We start from the raw sequence: 14,113 nt of genomic DNA, 5'->3' as shown, positions 1-14,113 counted from the left end.
AAAAAGAACTCCTGGAAGACCTAAAAAAAAGATTTTAAAACATCAAATAAAAGAGGTAGAAGAAAAATTGGGAAAGGAAGTTAGAATCATGCAAGGCAAATCATGAAAAAAGAATCAACAACTTGGCAAAGGAAGTACAAAAATGTGGAAAAAAGATATATAAAAATTCATAGAAGAACTCCTTAAAAAGTAGAATTGACTAAATGGAAAAAATATATAAAAGTTAGCTGAAGAAAATAATTCCTTAAAAGTTAGAATTGGGCAAGTGGAAGTTAACGACTTCTTGAGACCTAAAGAATCAATCAAATTCAAAAGAATGAAAAAATAGAAGAAAGTGCGAAATATCTCACTGAAAAAAAAACTGACCTGGAAAATAGATTGAGGAGAGATAATTTAAGAATTATTAGATTACCTGAAAGTCTTGATCAAAAAAAAAAGCTGGGCATCATCTTTCAAGATATTTTCAATGAAAACTATCTAGATATCCTAGAACGAGAGGATAAAATAGAAGTAGAAAGAATATGCCCATCACTTCTGAAAAGGATTCAAAAATGAAAATTCCTGGGAATACTACAGCAAAATACTACAGCAAAATAATACAGGCAACCAGAAAGAAATAATTCAAATATTAAGGAGCCGCAATTAGGATTATACAGGATTTAGCAGCTTTCAAGATGAAGGATTAGAGGGCTTGAAATACAATATTCTGGAAGGGATTACAACCAAGGATCACTTACCTAGCAAAATGTCCTTTGGGGGTGGGGGAATGGCTAAATAGTGAAATCAAAGATTTTCTAGAATTTCTGATAAAACATTCAGAGCTGAACAGAAAATTCAATTTTCAAATGCAATACTCAAGCACAAAAAGTGTTAAACAGGATAGAGAAAACATAAGGGATACAATAAAGTTAAACTGTTTCCATCCCCACATGGGAAAATAATATTTGTAACTCTTAAAAACTAGAAAGAATATATATATATAGGGTGGTGGGTATAAATTGACTTTGATGAGATGATATAAAAATATTAAAGTGTGAGAAAGAGGAATGCACTGAGAGAAGAGGGAAGGAAAAAGTAGAATGGGGTAAATTATGTCACATGAATAGGGACAAAACCCTATTACAATGGAGGATGGTGAGCAATGCTTGAATCTTACTCTCATCAGATTTGGCTCAAAGAGGGAATAGTATACACATTCATTTGGGCATAGAAATCTGTCTTATCATAAAGAGAAGTACCAGGGGCGGGGAGGGGGGGGAAGTGAATAATAGAAAGGAAGGCAGATGGGAGGGTATGATTTTCCTATTTAAATGCCAATAAATCTGACAATCTATGTGAAATGGATGCATTTTTACAAAAATAAAAATTGCCCACATTGACAGAAGAGGAATAAGAACATTTAAGTGACTTGATATTACTGGCTTTCTATCCCAAAAAGGTCAAGGCAAAAGAACAAAGAGATATATATATATATATATATATATATATATATATATATATATATATATATATATATATATATATAATAATTAAATACAGTAACTCTTTGTGGTGGCAAAGAATTAGAAATTGAGATATGTCCGTCAATTGGGGAATAGATGAACAAGTCATGGTTCCTGATTTTGATGGAATACTATTATGTATTGATAGAACTGACAGCATTAGAAGAATAAAGAATAGTTTATCTGCCAGATCTATGGAAAGGTAAGTTTATGACCAAACAAGAGATAGAGACCATTGTAAATTACAGAATGAGTAATTTTGATTACATTGACTTAAAACAGAGCAACCAACATTAGAAGGAATACAGTAAGCTGGAAAATAATTTTGAAAGCTAAGGTTTTCTAATAAAGGATTTATTTCTAGAATTTATAGAGAACTGAGTCAATTTTATAAGAATTAGAAACCATTTTCCAATTGATAAATGGTCAAAGGATATGATCAGATAGTTTTCAGATGAAGAAATTAAAGCTCTATGAAAAAGTACTCCAAATCATTGATTAGAGAAATATAAATTAAAACAACTATAAGTATTACCTCATACCTGTCAGATTATTAAAATGACAAAAAAGGAAAATAATCAATGTTGGATATGATGTAGGAAAACTGGGACACTAAAACATTGTTGGTGGAGTTGTGAACTGATCCAACCATTCTGGAGAGCAATTTGAAACTATACATTCCCTTTGAATCTGGTATTGCCATTACTAAGTCTATATCCCAAAGAGATCATAAAAAAGGGGGAAAGACCCACAGGAACAAAAAAATTTATAGCAACTTTTTTTTGTAGTAGCAAAGAATTGGAAATTTAGGGAATTGCCCATCAATTGGGAAATAGCTGATCAAATGCTGGTATATGAATGTGATAGAGAACTATTGTTCTATAAGAAATCATGAGCAAGCAGACTTCAGAAAAGCCTAGAAACACTTAGTGAAATGAGCAGAATCAGGAGAACATTGTACACATTAACAGCAACTTTATGAGATGGATCAGCTTAGAAGGACTCAGTTCCTCTCAGTGATCAAGGACAATCCTAAAAGACTTATGGAAAATGCCATCCACATTCAGAGAAAATAAGGAGCCTGAATGCAGACCAAAGCATACTGTATTCACTTTTTAAAGCTTGTTTAATGTTTTTTCTTTCCTGTTGGTTTTACCCCCTTAGTTCTAATTCTTCTTTCAGAATATGGATAATATGGAAATATGTTAAACATGATTGTTCATATACAATCTATATCAGATTACTTGGGGAGAGGGGGAGGGAAGGAGGTAGAAAAATGTGGAACTCAAAAGCTTACAAAAAGATGAATGTTGAAAGCCATCTTTGCAATTATTGTGAAAAAATAAATTAAAAACATAAAAAAGGAGGAGCAAGATTGTTTTAGAAAAATCTGAGAAAACTTATATGAAGTGATGGAAAGTGAAGTGAGTAGAATCAGGAGAACATTGTACACAGTATCAGCAATATTGTATGATGATCAATTGTCAATGACCTTGCTATTCTGATTTGACAGATAGTACTGAAGGACTTATGATAAAAAAGGCTGTCACCTCCAGAGAGAGTATTGATGGATTCTGTGTGAAGATTGAAACACAGTATTTTCACTTAATTTTTCTTTTTTTCTTTTTTCTTTTTTTGGATGGGTGAGGGGGAACACAATGACTAATCTGGGGCAACTAGGTGGTGCGGTAGCTAGAGTGCTGTGCTTAGAGTCAGGAAGACTTATCTTCCTGAATTCAGATCTGGCCTCAGACACTTAGTAGTTGTATGATCCTGGGCAAATCAGATAACTCTATGTCTCAGTTTCCTCATTTGAAGTATGAGTTGGAGAAGAAAATGGCAAATCACTTTAGCATCTTTTCTAATTAAGCCCCATGAAGACTTGGACATGACTATAACAACTCAACAACAAATATGGAAATGCTTTTCATTATTTCACATGTATAAATTGATGTCACATTTCTTGCCTTTTCGATGAGTGGGGAAGGCCAGGAGGGAAAGCAGAAATCAAAATTTTAAAAATGAATGTGTAAAAAAAATTTAAAAAGTTTAAAAACGTTAGCAATTTTTTTCACCAGTTTATTTCTATTACTTTTGTGTTTGTTACTTTTTCTTTTGGAGATGGCTTAGACTAATTTTTTTTGAATTTTACTTCTCATTAGATTAGTGATGATTAGGTTATTCATTAAATATTTCCCAGAAGATTGCTTTTATTAATAATAATAATAATAATTTATATTATCTTTTAAAATTTACAAAGCTCTTTACAATTGTTATTTTATTTTAGCTTGCCAGTGACATGATCTTATGAATTTTCTTTTTTCATAGCATTACCAGTTAAAAAAATCCAAATTTATCTAAAAAAATTCACTTAAGTTGTGTGTTCATTTTTTTTAAAGAGATGAAAATTTGTTTCATCATGCAGTTACTAGATGCTATTTTATTATTTGTGTAAATTTGAATTGAACCACATTCTGATGAAGTTTCTTATCCATACAGTTTTAGAACTAATACAGTCTGATCATTAATTTGTATTGTCCAATATTTTGCCAACTGCTACTTTCCCTTTCTCTAGCACAATGAAGGCTATTTAAATGGACCAGATTACTTCTGCATTTGCTGGAGTATCTCTTGTTTTCATTTTTATTTTCTTAATGATATGAAAAAGAAAAAGATACTAGGGCAATAAGAGATAATTGCGACTTGCTGCCATGGTTACTCCTATTAAGCCAGCCACCCCCATTTACTTGCCTATCCCTTTTGAAACTTTGTTCCACAAATACTCTTTTATGAAAGGAATGGAATTAGAGACCAATTTTACTGGTTGGTGGTGGCATTTAACAAGATCATCAGTAACAGTGTATAATTACTCACTTCTGACACAGTATACTAGAGACCTTGAGGACAACACAGTACAATATGGTATAATACAACACAATACACATTTATGAAAGCACTTACTGCCTATAGCTATGTAGTTGGGGAAGGCATCTTGAGGGAAGTGCTGTTTAGCCAGATCATTTTCCTAATCTTTCAGAATTTAGAATCCAGTAGGGAAATAACAACATTGAGATCTACAATAATATATGATAAATGCATTAGAAAGCCATACATTTCTATGTGAGATCAGAAGGAGAAGAACAATATCTACTCAGGGAAAAGAGGAGAGGGCTACCTACCAGAGATGGAGTTTCACTTGGGTCTTGATAAGAGTTTATTGGGCAAAAAGGGGGCAGGGGCAATTGAGGCAAAAGAAACAGCTTGAATATCCTGGAGGACTGAGAGTAAAGCACATACTCAGGGGGTCAGGGGCAGTCCAGGTTGGTCAGAGAGTAAAGGGGAGAAATAAGAGATGTCTAGAAAGATAGAATGGTGCCTTATTGCATTGGATACAGAATGCTAGGTAAAGGGAGCTTGAACTTAATCCATAATAGGGAGCCGTTGTAGTAGAAATGTGACCTTGCTAGAGCTGTTTATATATAAAAGAATGTTTCTGACAACAGTATGAAGGATGGATTAGAGACAGAGTGGAGGTTCAAAGACTTAAAGAAGGCAATTGTCCAGATGCATATTAATAAGGGCCTTTTTTATTAGGATGACTGTAGTGTGAATAGAGAAGAGGAGACAGATATAAGAGATATTTTGGAGGCAGAATGATGGGACCTGATAACTGATTCAAAAACAAGTTGAGAGAAGGAAAAGCCAAAGATAATAATAAACTTAAAGATATGGGAGACTTAATGAATGGTGATGCCACAAAAATATTGAAGTTAGGTTTGTGGGGCAGATTAATGAACTTGGCTTTAGGTATGTTGAATTTGAGGAGTTAAAGCTTAACCAGTAGGAGATATCTCTCAGGGAGTACTATAGGGAAAGAGCTCAAAAATAAAACTTTGTTCTGGAGATGCAAGTTTTACAGCTATCTTTAAGCATTCAATTAGAAAATTGAATGAGATTGCTGAGAGAGAGGAGAAAAGAAGAGGGTCAAGGACAGACCACTGAGGAAAACTCAAACTAAGAAGCCCTGAAGAAGAGGAGGAGCCTGTAAAGGAGAGGAACATTTAGTGGAGTGAAGAAATTGGAGGACCAAAGGAAGGGAATATATCCTTCTAGGAAGAGGTGGTCAACAGTGTCAGAAACTGCAGAAAGCTCATGGAAGATGAGGACTAAGAAAAGACTTTTGGATCTTTATTAGATTTTGATTTGATAACTGGATTGGATTTGGTTATTAGGAACTCTGCAAGTGGAGCTTTTGGGATCGAAGTCTGATTGCAAAGGGTTAAGGAGAACTAAATGAAGGTAACTTTCTTCTAGAAATTTAATAGTGCCATTAAAGAGACAGTAGAGAAGGGCCCAGAAATCTATTGTTTTTAGGATTAAGGCAAACTAAGCATATTTTTAGGAGGTTGGGGAGGAGCTAGTAATAAAGAAGAGGTTGAAGACTTGAGAAAGAATGACTACTAGAAGGTGCAAATAGAGGAATTAACTTTAGTGAATGAAAGTGTTATCTCTTGTATGACCATTGAAATGAAAGAGATAAATAGGCTACCTAGGAGAGAGTTGGAGGAATAAAGGGAGCTGAGTGAATTTAAATGTCAAATGGGTTCAGTCACTCAGAGAAAGACATAGCTGGGTAGTCTGTTGTACATATTGGGGAAAGCAGTGTATTTGGTGGTGGAGAAAAAATAAAGGAAATTTGTGGAATTAGATAATTTTTGAGGAACAGCTTGGGTCCAACTGAACTTAAGTACTTGAGTTCATTGAGGATGAAATTAACTTGATTTTTGTGACTTTCTCCAGTCATATTTATCCCTGTTGGAAAAAAAAGTTAAATTGAAAAGTGGAAATTGGATTCTACAGACTGGGGCTAGAAGAAGGTCAGACTGAAGGATTCTAGGGTAATGCCTAGTGAACTATTGAAGTTCTCAATTATGGGGTCAAGATGAGTCAAGTGAAGCCAAAATAGGGCATGTAGACTCAAAGATAGGGAAGTGTGAAGGAAATGAACTTCATAAGACTAAAGTGTAAATTTAACATGAGTGAGGGAGATGGAGAAGTAAAGGATATGATATGATCAGAAAGTGGAATTTTAAAATTTATTATTTTGGGAAGTAATGAAGTTGTACAAATTCAGTTTATTTCAGCAGTTTTATTAAGTAACTGTGTAAAGCACTATGCTAGATGTCAAGAATGCAAAGATTAAAAAAAGAAAAAATGGACCTTTCTGGAAAGGTAAGCATGGAACCGAAATAGGTTGGAAAAGAGGTAGTTGTAAAGGAGGTTAAGGAATTATGTGCATGGTTGAAGAAATATTTTTTTTTTAGGTTTTTTTTTGCAAGGCAAATGGGGTTAAGTGGCTTGCCCAAGGCCACACAGCTAGGTAATTATTAAGTGTCTGAGACTGAGACCAGATTTGAACCCAGGTATTCCTGACTCCAGGGCCAGTGCTTTATCCACTGCGCCACCTAGCTGCCCCCTGAAGAAGCATTTTCAACATAGAAAGTGAAGTTCTCAATAGTGATGTTGGAGAATAGAGTAGAAAGAAAGACAGAGTACTGAAGATACAAAAAAGGAAAATGACCTGGAGTTTGATAGATAATGAGGAGAAGTTGACAATAGATTTCATAGAACTTGAAAGAGGGTAAGTGGTAGAGGTAAGCCATATTCCACTCCTTAACTTAGCCCTTTTGAATTGATAGGACAAGCATTGAGGGGGTTGAAAAGGGATATAATGTCTTCTCCTCAAATTTTTTTATACCACTTTGCCTGACTTTCTTCTTTGTCTTTGGCATCTTTTGGCTTATAATATGATTATTTGTGTATATATTTTTCTTATTATTGTACTGTAAAATTTTTTGGTTTTTGCAAGTCAATGAGGTTAAGTGACTTGCCCAAGGTTCCACAGCTAGATAACTATTAAATGTCTGAAATCAAATGTGAACTCAGGACCTCCTAACTCCTGGGCCAGTTCTTTATCCACTGTGCCAACTAGCTGCCCCTTGTACTATAAAATTCGTAAAAGATATCTCTCCAAGATTAGAAGCTGCAAAAGAGTTATTGACCTGAATTGATTGAGGGGGTTTCCTCCCCTTGTATTGCTTATATCAGTGAAATTCAGGTTTGAACAAAAAACAAATAACATTGGCATCTCACATTTATATGATATTTGAGGTTTGCAAAACGTTTTATTTTATTTTTTTAGTCCTTAAAATGGAATCTATCACATATACTTTGTTATTGCATGGTTTTGAATTTTACATCTTTTATCTCTCTCTCTCTCTCTCTCTCTCTCTCTCCCCTCCCTTATCCCTCCCATCTGATATAGGCTCCTCCTTTGCAACCATGATAAGCATAGATCAAAATTGAATGTGTAGTGAGAGAAGAAACAGATCCAAAAGGAAGAAAGAAAACCTTAGAGATAACAAAACTACATAATACATAAGACAACTTTTAAAAATTGAAAATAATAAGCTTTGGTCTTTATTTAAACTCCACAGTTCCTTCTCTGGATCTGGATGGCATTCTTCATTCCAAATCCCCTAAAATTGTCCCTGATTATTGCACTGATGAAACAAGTCCATCATAGTTGCTCATTACCCCATGTTCTTCTGGTTCTGCTCATCTCATTCAGCATCAATTCATTGCAAAGCATTTTAAATGGATTATTTCTTTTGAGCCTCCCAGAATCCTGTGAATGATTTATTCCAGTTATTCTTGCCTCTAATTTATAGTTAATTTAGGTGAAACTCATGCCAGAAAGTTTCAGAGGCAGTATGTGTTTAAAATTTGCTCTTCCTGACCCAAAGTTCTGTGTTTCTTTGATATACATAATTATTTTAAGCCTAAGATAAAATACTGTGTTAAGCTTAATTACTGTCTACCCATGAACTTAGCTAACTCTTTTTTTTTTTACAAGACAATAAGGTTAAGTGACTTTGCCCAAAGTTACACAGCTAGATAATTGTCTGAAGATGGATTTGAACTCGGGTACTCCTGACTTCAGAGATCATGCTTTATCCACTGTGCCACCTAGCAGCCTTTTGTTGGCTAATTCTTGAGTCTCTAAACAATAGTATTCAAAATGACTTTCATTATGAGAAGAATGCTAGAAATAATTTAACTCTTCCCTTAGGGATTACAACTATTAAGTTGTAAAAGATTGTTTCATATGAAGCCATGAATGGTGGCACTGGATTAAAAGTCAGGAAAACTGTGTTCTGATTTGGTTTCTTTCACCAGCTCTCTGTATGACCTGGAAAAAGCTACTTCATCTCTTGGTTTCAGTTTCTTCATCCGTGAAATGAGGGGAAGAGTAATCTCTGAGATATCTTGAAGCTCAAAAATGCCATCATTATATATGCTATTTTATAGCAGGTTATTGTTTCAAATGTACTCTCTTGTATTGATGAGAAAATATTTCTAATCATGCAGGAAGTTTAAAACTTTTTTTTTCCTGCAAGTCCAAGTGACTGTTGTATTTTCTTGTTGCATATAGGTCCTACAAGAACAGATTCGTGCCAGGGATAACATTAGCTATGGAACAAATTCTGCCTTAAAGAGTCTGGAGATGCGCCAACTGTCTGGTTTGGGAGATCTTCGGGGAAGAGTAGCGAGGTAAGGCTTCAGGGGTTGGTCTATTATTTATTTTAGTAAAGTTATTTTAAAACATATTACATATTATGTACATTTTCAAGAAACACAAAGCCTGATATTACATTGCTTCTAGGGGACTACTATGGGTTGTTATGTAGGATAGGGATAAGAAATTGAGCGGTCTTTGGTAAAAATTGTGGTTGTATCACTGAGGGTGTCTTCAGATCTCATTGTTTAGGGTCTATGAACAGACATACAGACTTTCTTTTCTTTGGTTATAAGATTGAAGCAGAATTCTTATAATATATTCAAAGTGTATCCAACCACTAGTGGAAATTCTAGTCATTCAGTAAACATTAAATACCTCCTATGTGAAAAGCCTTGGGATATAAAAAGAAATAAAGTCTCCCTACCATCATGGAGCTCATAGTCTAATGGGGGAGACAAGCAAAGAAATCATGTGCAAACAAGCTAAATACAGGATAAATTAGGAATAATTAAGAGAAGAAAAGGGTTAGAACTAAGAAGTGTTAGCGAAGACTTCCTGGAGAAGATGGGATTTTTATTGGAACTTAAAGAAAGGCAATAGGAGGAAATGAGGAGGGAGAACATTCCAGCCATGGCATTCAGTCAGAGAAAATACTAAGAGCTACTTAGAGATGGAATGTCTTGTTTATGGAATAGCCAGGGTGCCATTGTTTTTGGATTCAAGAGTAAGTGTTGGGGAATAAGATGTAAGAAGTCTAGAAAGGTAGAAGGGAGCATGGTTACAAAGGACTTTGGAGTATTTTGCATTTTCTTTTTACTTTGGAGGCAATAGAGAGCCATTGGAGTTTAATGTGAGTGGACATGATCAGACCTGCATTTTAGGAAAATAATTTTAGGCTGAATTGAAGGATGGAGTGGAGTGGGGAGAGGCTTGAAGCAGGCCAACTCACCAGCAGATTGTTGCAATGAAGTGATGAGGCTCTGGACTAGAGTGGTGACAAATTGCAAAGGTGAATTGACAGGCATGGGGGGGTGTGTGTGAAAGATAGTCAGGAGGCAAGAATGACTACTCCATTGAGAGTCTGAGGAGTGGGTACCCCTCTAATGAATGTGGAGAGGGGGATAGAAAATGAGTTCAGTTTTGAACATGTTAAAATGTCTACTAGACATCCAGTCTGACATGTCAGGCAGTTGGAGCTATAAGATTAGTGGTCAGCAGAAAGATTAGGGCAGAATAGGTAGATTTGAGTATCATTAGTAAAAGAATGACAATTAAATTATTTTTTAAATTTATTTTTATTAAAGATATTATTTGAGTTTTACAATTCCCCCCTCCCCCAATCTTGCTCCCCTCCCCCAGAAAGCACTCTGTCAATCTTTACTTTGTTTCCATGTTGTACCTTGATCCAAATTGGGTGTGATGAGAGAGAAATCATATCCTTAAAGAAGAGAAGTCTAAGAGGTAACAAGATCAGACAATAAGATATCTGTTTTTTTCTGAATTAAAGGGAATAGTCCTTGCACTTTGTTCAAACTCCACAGCTCCCTCTCTGGATACAGATGGCACTCTCCTTTGCAGACAACCCAAAATTGTTCCCGATTGTTGCACTGATGGAATGAGCGAGTCCTTCAAGGTTGAACATCAGCCCCATGTTGCTGTTAGGGTATACAGTGTTTTTCTGGTTCTGCTCATCTCACTCAGCATCAGTTCATGCAAATCCCTCCAGGCTTCCCTGAAATCCCATCCCTCCTGGTTTCTAATAGAACAATAGTGTTCCATGACATACATATACCACAGTTTGCTAAGCCATTCCCCAATTGAAGGATATTTACTTGATTTCCAATTCTTTGCCACCACAAACAGGGCTGCTATAAATATTTTTGTACAAGTGAAGTTTTTACCCTTTTTCCTCATCTCTTCAGGGTATAGACCCAGTAGTGGTATTGTTGGGTCAAAGGGTATGCACATTTTTGTTGTCCTTTGGGCATAGTTCCAAATAGCTCTCCAGAAAGGTTGGATGAGTTCACAGCTCCACCAACAGTGTAATAGTGTCCTAGATTTCTCATAACCCTTCCAACAATGATCATTATCCTTCCTGGTTATATTGGCCAATCTGAGAGGTGTGAGGTGGTACCTCAGAGATGCTTTAATTTGCATTTCTCTAATAATGATTTAGAGCATTTTTTCATATAGCTATGGATTGCTTTGATCTCCTCATCTATAAATTGCCTTTGCATATCCTTTGACCATTTGTCAATTGGGGAATGGCTTTTTGTTTTAAAAATATGACTCAGTTCTCTGTATATTTTAGAAATGAGTCCTTTGTCAGAATAATTAGTTGTAAAGATTGTTTCCCAATTTACTACATTTCTTTTGATCTTGGTTACATTGGTCTTATCTGTACAAAACCTTTTTAATTTAATGCAATTGAAATCATCTAATTGGTTTTTGGTGATGTTCTCCAACTCTTCCTTAGTCATAAATTGCTCCCCTTTCCATAGATCTGACAGGTAGACTAGTCCTTGATCTTCTAATTTACTTATAGTATTGTTTTTTATGTCTATGTCCTGTAATCATTTGGATCTTATCTTGGTAAAGGGTGTGAGGTGTTGGTCTAATCTAAGTTTCTTCCATACTAACTTTCAATTATCCCAGCAATTTTTATTCATAGAGGGAGTTTTTATCCCAATGGCAGGACTCTTTGGGTTTATTAAACAGCAGATTACTATAATCATCTCCTGCTTTTACACCTAATCTATTCCACTGGTCAACCACTCTATTTCTTAGCCAATACCAAACAGTTTTGATGACTGATGCTTTATAATATAATTTTCGATCAGGTAGGGCTAAGCCACCTTCTTTTGTACTTTTTTTCATTAAGCTCCTGGCAATTCTTGACTTTTTATTTCTCCATATGAATTTGCTTACAATTTTTTCTAACTCATTAAAGTAATTTTTTGGAATTTTGATTGGTAGGGCACTAAACAGATAGTTTAGTTTTGGTAGAATTGTCATTTTTATTATATTAGCTCTACCTATCCATGAGCAGTTGATATTTGCCCAGTTATTTAAATCTGATTTAATTTTTGTGAGAAGTGTTTTATAATTGTTTTCAAAAAGATTCTGAGTCTGTCTTGGCAAATAGACTCCCAAATATTTTGTATTGTCTGAGGTTACTTTGAATGGGATTTCTCTTTCTAGCTCTTCCTGCTGTTTCTTGATATATATATATACACACATATATATATGTATATATATATATATATGTTGAAGATTTATGAGGGTTTATTTTATAACCTGCAACTTTGCTAAAATTGCAAATTGTTTCCAGTAGGCTTTTGGATGATTTATTGGGATTCTCTAGGTAGACCATCATGTCATCTGCAAAGAGTGAGAGTTTTATCTCTTCCTTCCCAATTTTAATTCCTTCAATTTCTTTTTCTTCTCTAATTGCTGATGCTAACATTTCTAATACAATATTGAATAGTAGTGGTGATATTGGGCACCCTTGTTTCACCCCTGATCTTATTGGGAATGCCTCTAGCCTCTCCCCATTGAATATAATGCTTGTTGATGGTTTCAAATAGATACTGCTAATTATTTTAAGGAACAGTCCATTTATTCCTACACTCTCTAATGTTTTTAATAGGAATGGATGCTGTATTTTGTCAAAAGCTTTTTCAGCATCTATTGATATGATCATATGATTTCTGATAGGTTTGTTGTTGATATAATTGAGTATACTAACAGTTTTCCTAATATTGAACCAACCCTGCATTCCTGGGATAAATCCTACTTGATCATAATGTATTATCCTAGTGATGACTTGTTGTAATCGTTTTGCTAAGATTTTATTTAGGATTTTTGCATCTATATTCATCAGGGAAATAGTTCTATAATTTTCTTTCTCATTTTAACTCTTCCTGGTTTAGGTAACAGTACCATATTGGTTTCTTAGAAAGAGTTAGGCAGAGTTCCATCTTTCCCTATTTTTCCAAAGAGTTTATATAGAATTAGAACCAATTGTTCCTTAAATGTTTGGTAGAATTCACTTGTGAATCCATCAGGCCTTGGAGATTTTTTCTTAGGGAGTTCAATGATGGCTTGTTGAATTTCTTTTTCTTGATATAGGGTTGTTTAGGTATTCAATCTCTTCTTCATTTAACCTGGGCAACTTATATTTTTGTAAATATTCATCAATTTCACTTAGATTATCAAATTTATTAGCATAGAGTTGGGCAAAATAATTTCAAATTATTACTTTAATTTCCTCCTCATTTGGTGGTGAGTTCACCTTTTTCATTTATAATACTAGCAATTTGGTTTTCTTGTTTTTTTTTTAATCAAATTGACCAGAGGTTTATCAATTTTATTGTTTTTTTCATAATACCAACTTTTGGTTTTATTTATTAATTCAATAGTTTTTTTGCTTTCAATTTTATTAATTTCTCCTTTAATTTTTAGAATTTCAAATTTGGTATTCAATTGGGGATTTTTGATTTGTTCTTTCTCTAATTTTTTTAGTTGCATGTTTAGTTCATTGATTTCCTATTTCTCCAATTTATTCATGTAAGCATTTAGAGCTATAATATATCCCCTGAGGGTCATTTTCAATGAATCCCATAGGTTTTAGTATGTTGTTTCATTATTATCTAGGATAAAATGGTTAATTCTTTCTATAATTTGTTTTTTGGTCCACTCATTTTTTAAAATGAGGTTATTCAGTTTCCAATTTGTTCTGGGTCCATATCACCATGGCCCAGTATTGCATATGACTTTTATTGCATTGTGATCTGAGAAAGATGTATTCACTATTTCTGCCTTTCTACAGTTGATCATTAGGTTTTTATGTGCTAATACATGGTCAATTTTTGTATAAGTTCCATGTACTGCAGAGAAAAAGGTACATTCCTTTCTATCCCTGTTCAGTTTCCTCCATAAGTCTACCATATCTAATTTTTCTAACAATCTATTTACTTCCTTAACTTCTTTCTTGTTTATTTTATGATTTGATTTATCTAGATCTGAG

General features: G+C 34.3%; 1 protein-coding gene across 4 annotated transcripts in view; it reads left to right on the top strand.

Annotated features, from left to right (window-relative positions):
- FAM81A (family with sequence similarity 81 member A) overlaps positions 1–14,113 on the top strand; it is a 118,257-nt gene that overhangs the window by 29,758 nt on the left and 74,386 nt on the right. For all 4 annotated transcript variants that reach the window (XR_012478044.1, XR_012478045.1, XM_074234547.1 and 1 more), the window contains one exon: positions 8,998–9,116. Coding sequence is in view for 2 of the 4 variants with exons in the window: in XM_074234547.1 (XP_074090648.1) it covers positions 8,998–9,116 (119 nt within the window). In the remaining 2 variants the exon portion in view is untranslated. The remainder of the gene's footprint in view (positions 1–8,997; positions 9,117–14,113) is intronic.

Source organism: Macrotis lagotis, chromosome 4 (genome assembly GCF_037893015.1).
Source record: "Macrotis lagotis isolate mMagLag1 chromosome 4, bilby.v1.9.chrom.fasta, whole genome shotgun sequence".
Taxonomy (NCBI): Eukaryota; Metazoa; Chordata; class Mammalia; order Peramelemorphia; family Peramelidae; genus Macrotis; species Macrotis lagotis.
The sequence above is the reverse complement of the archived record's forward strand: the minus strand, read 5'-3'. Positions and strand labels throughout refer to the sequence as shown.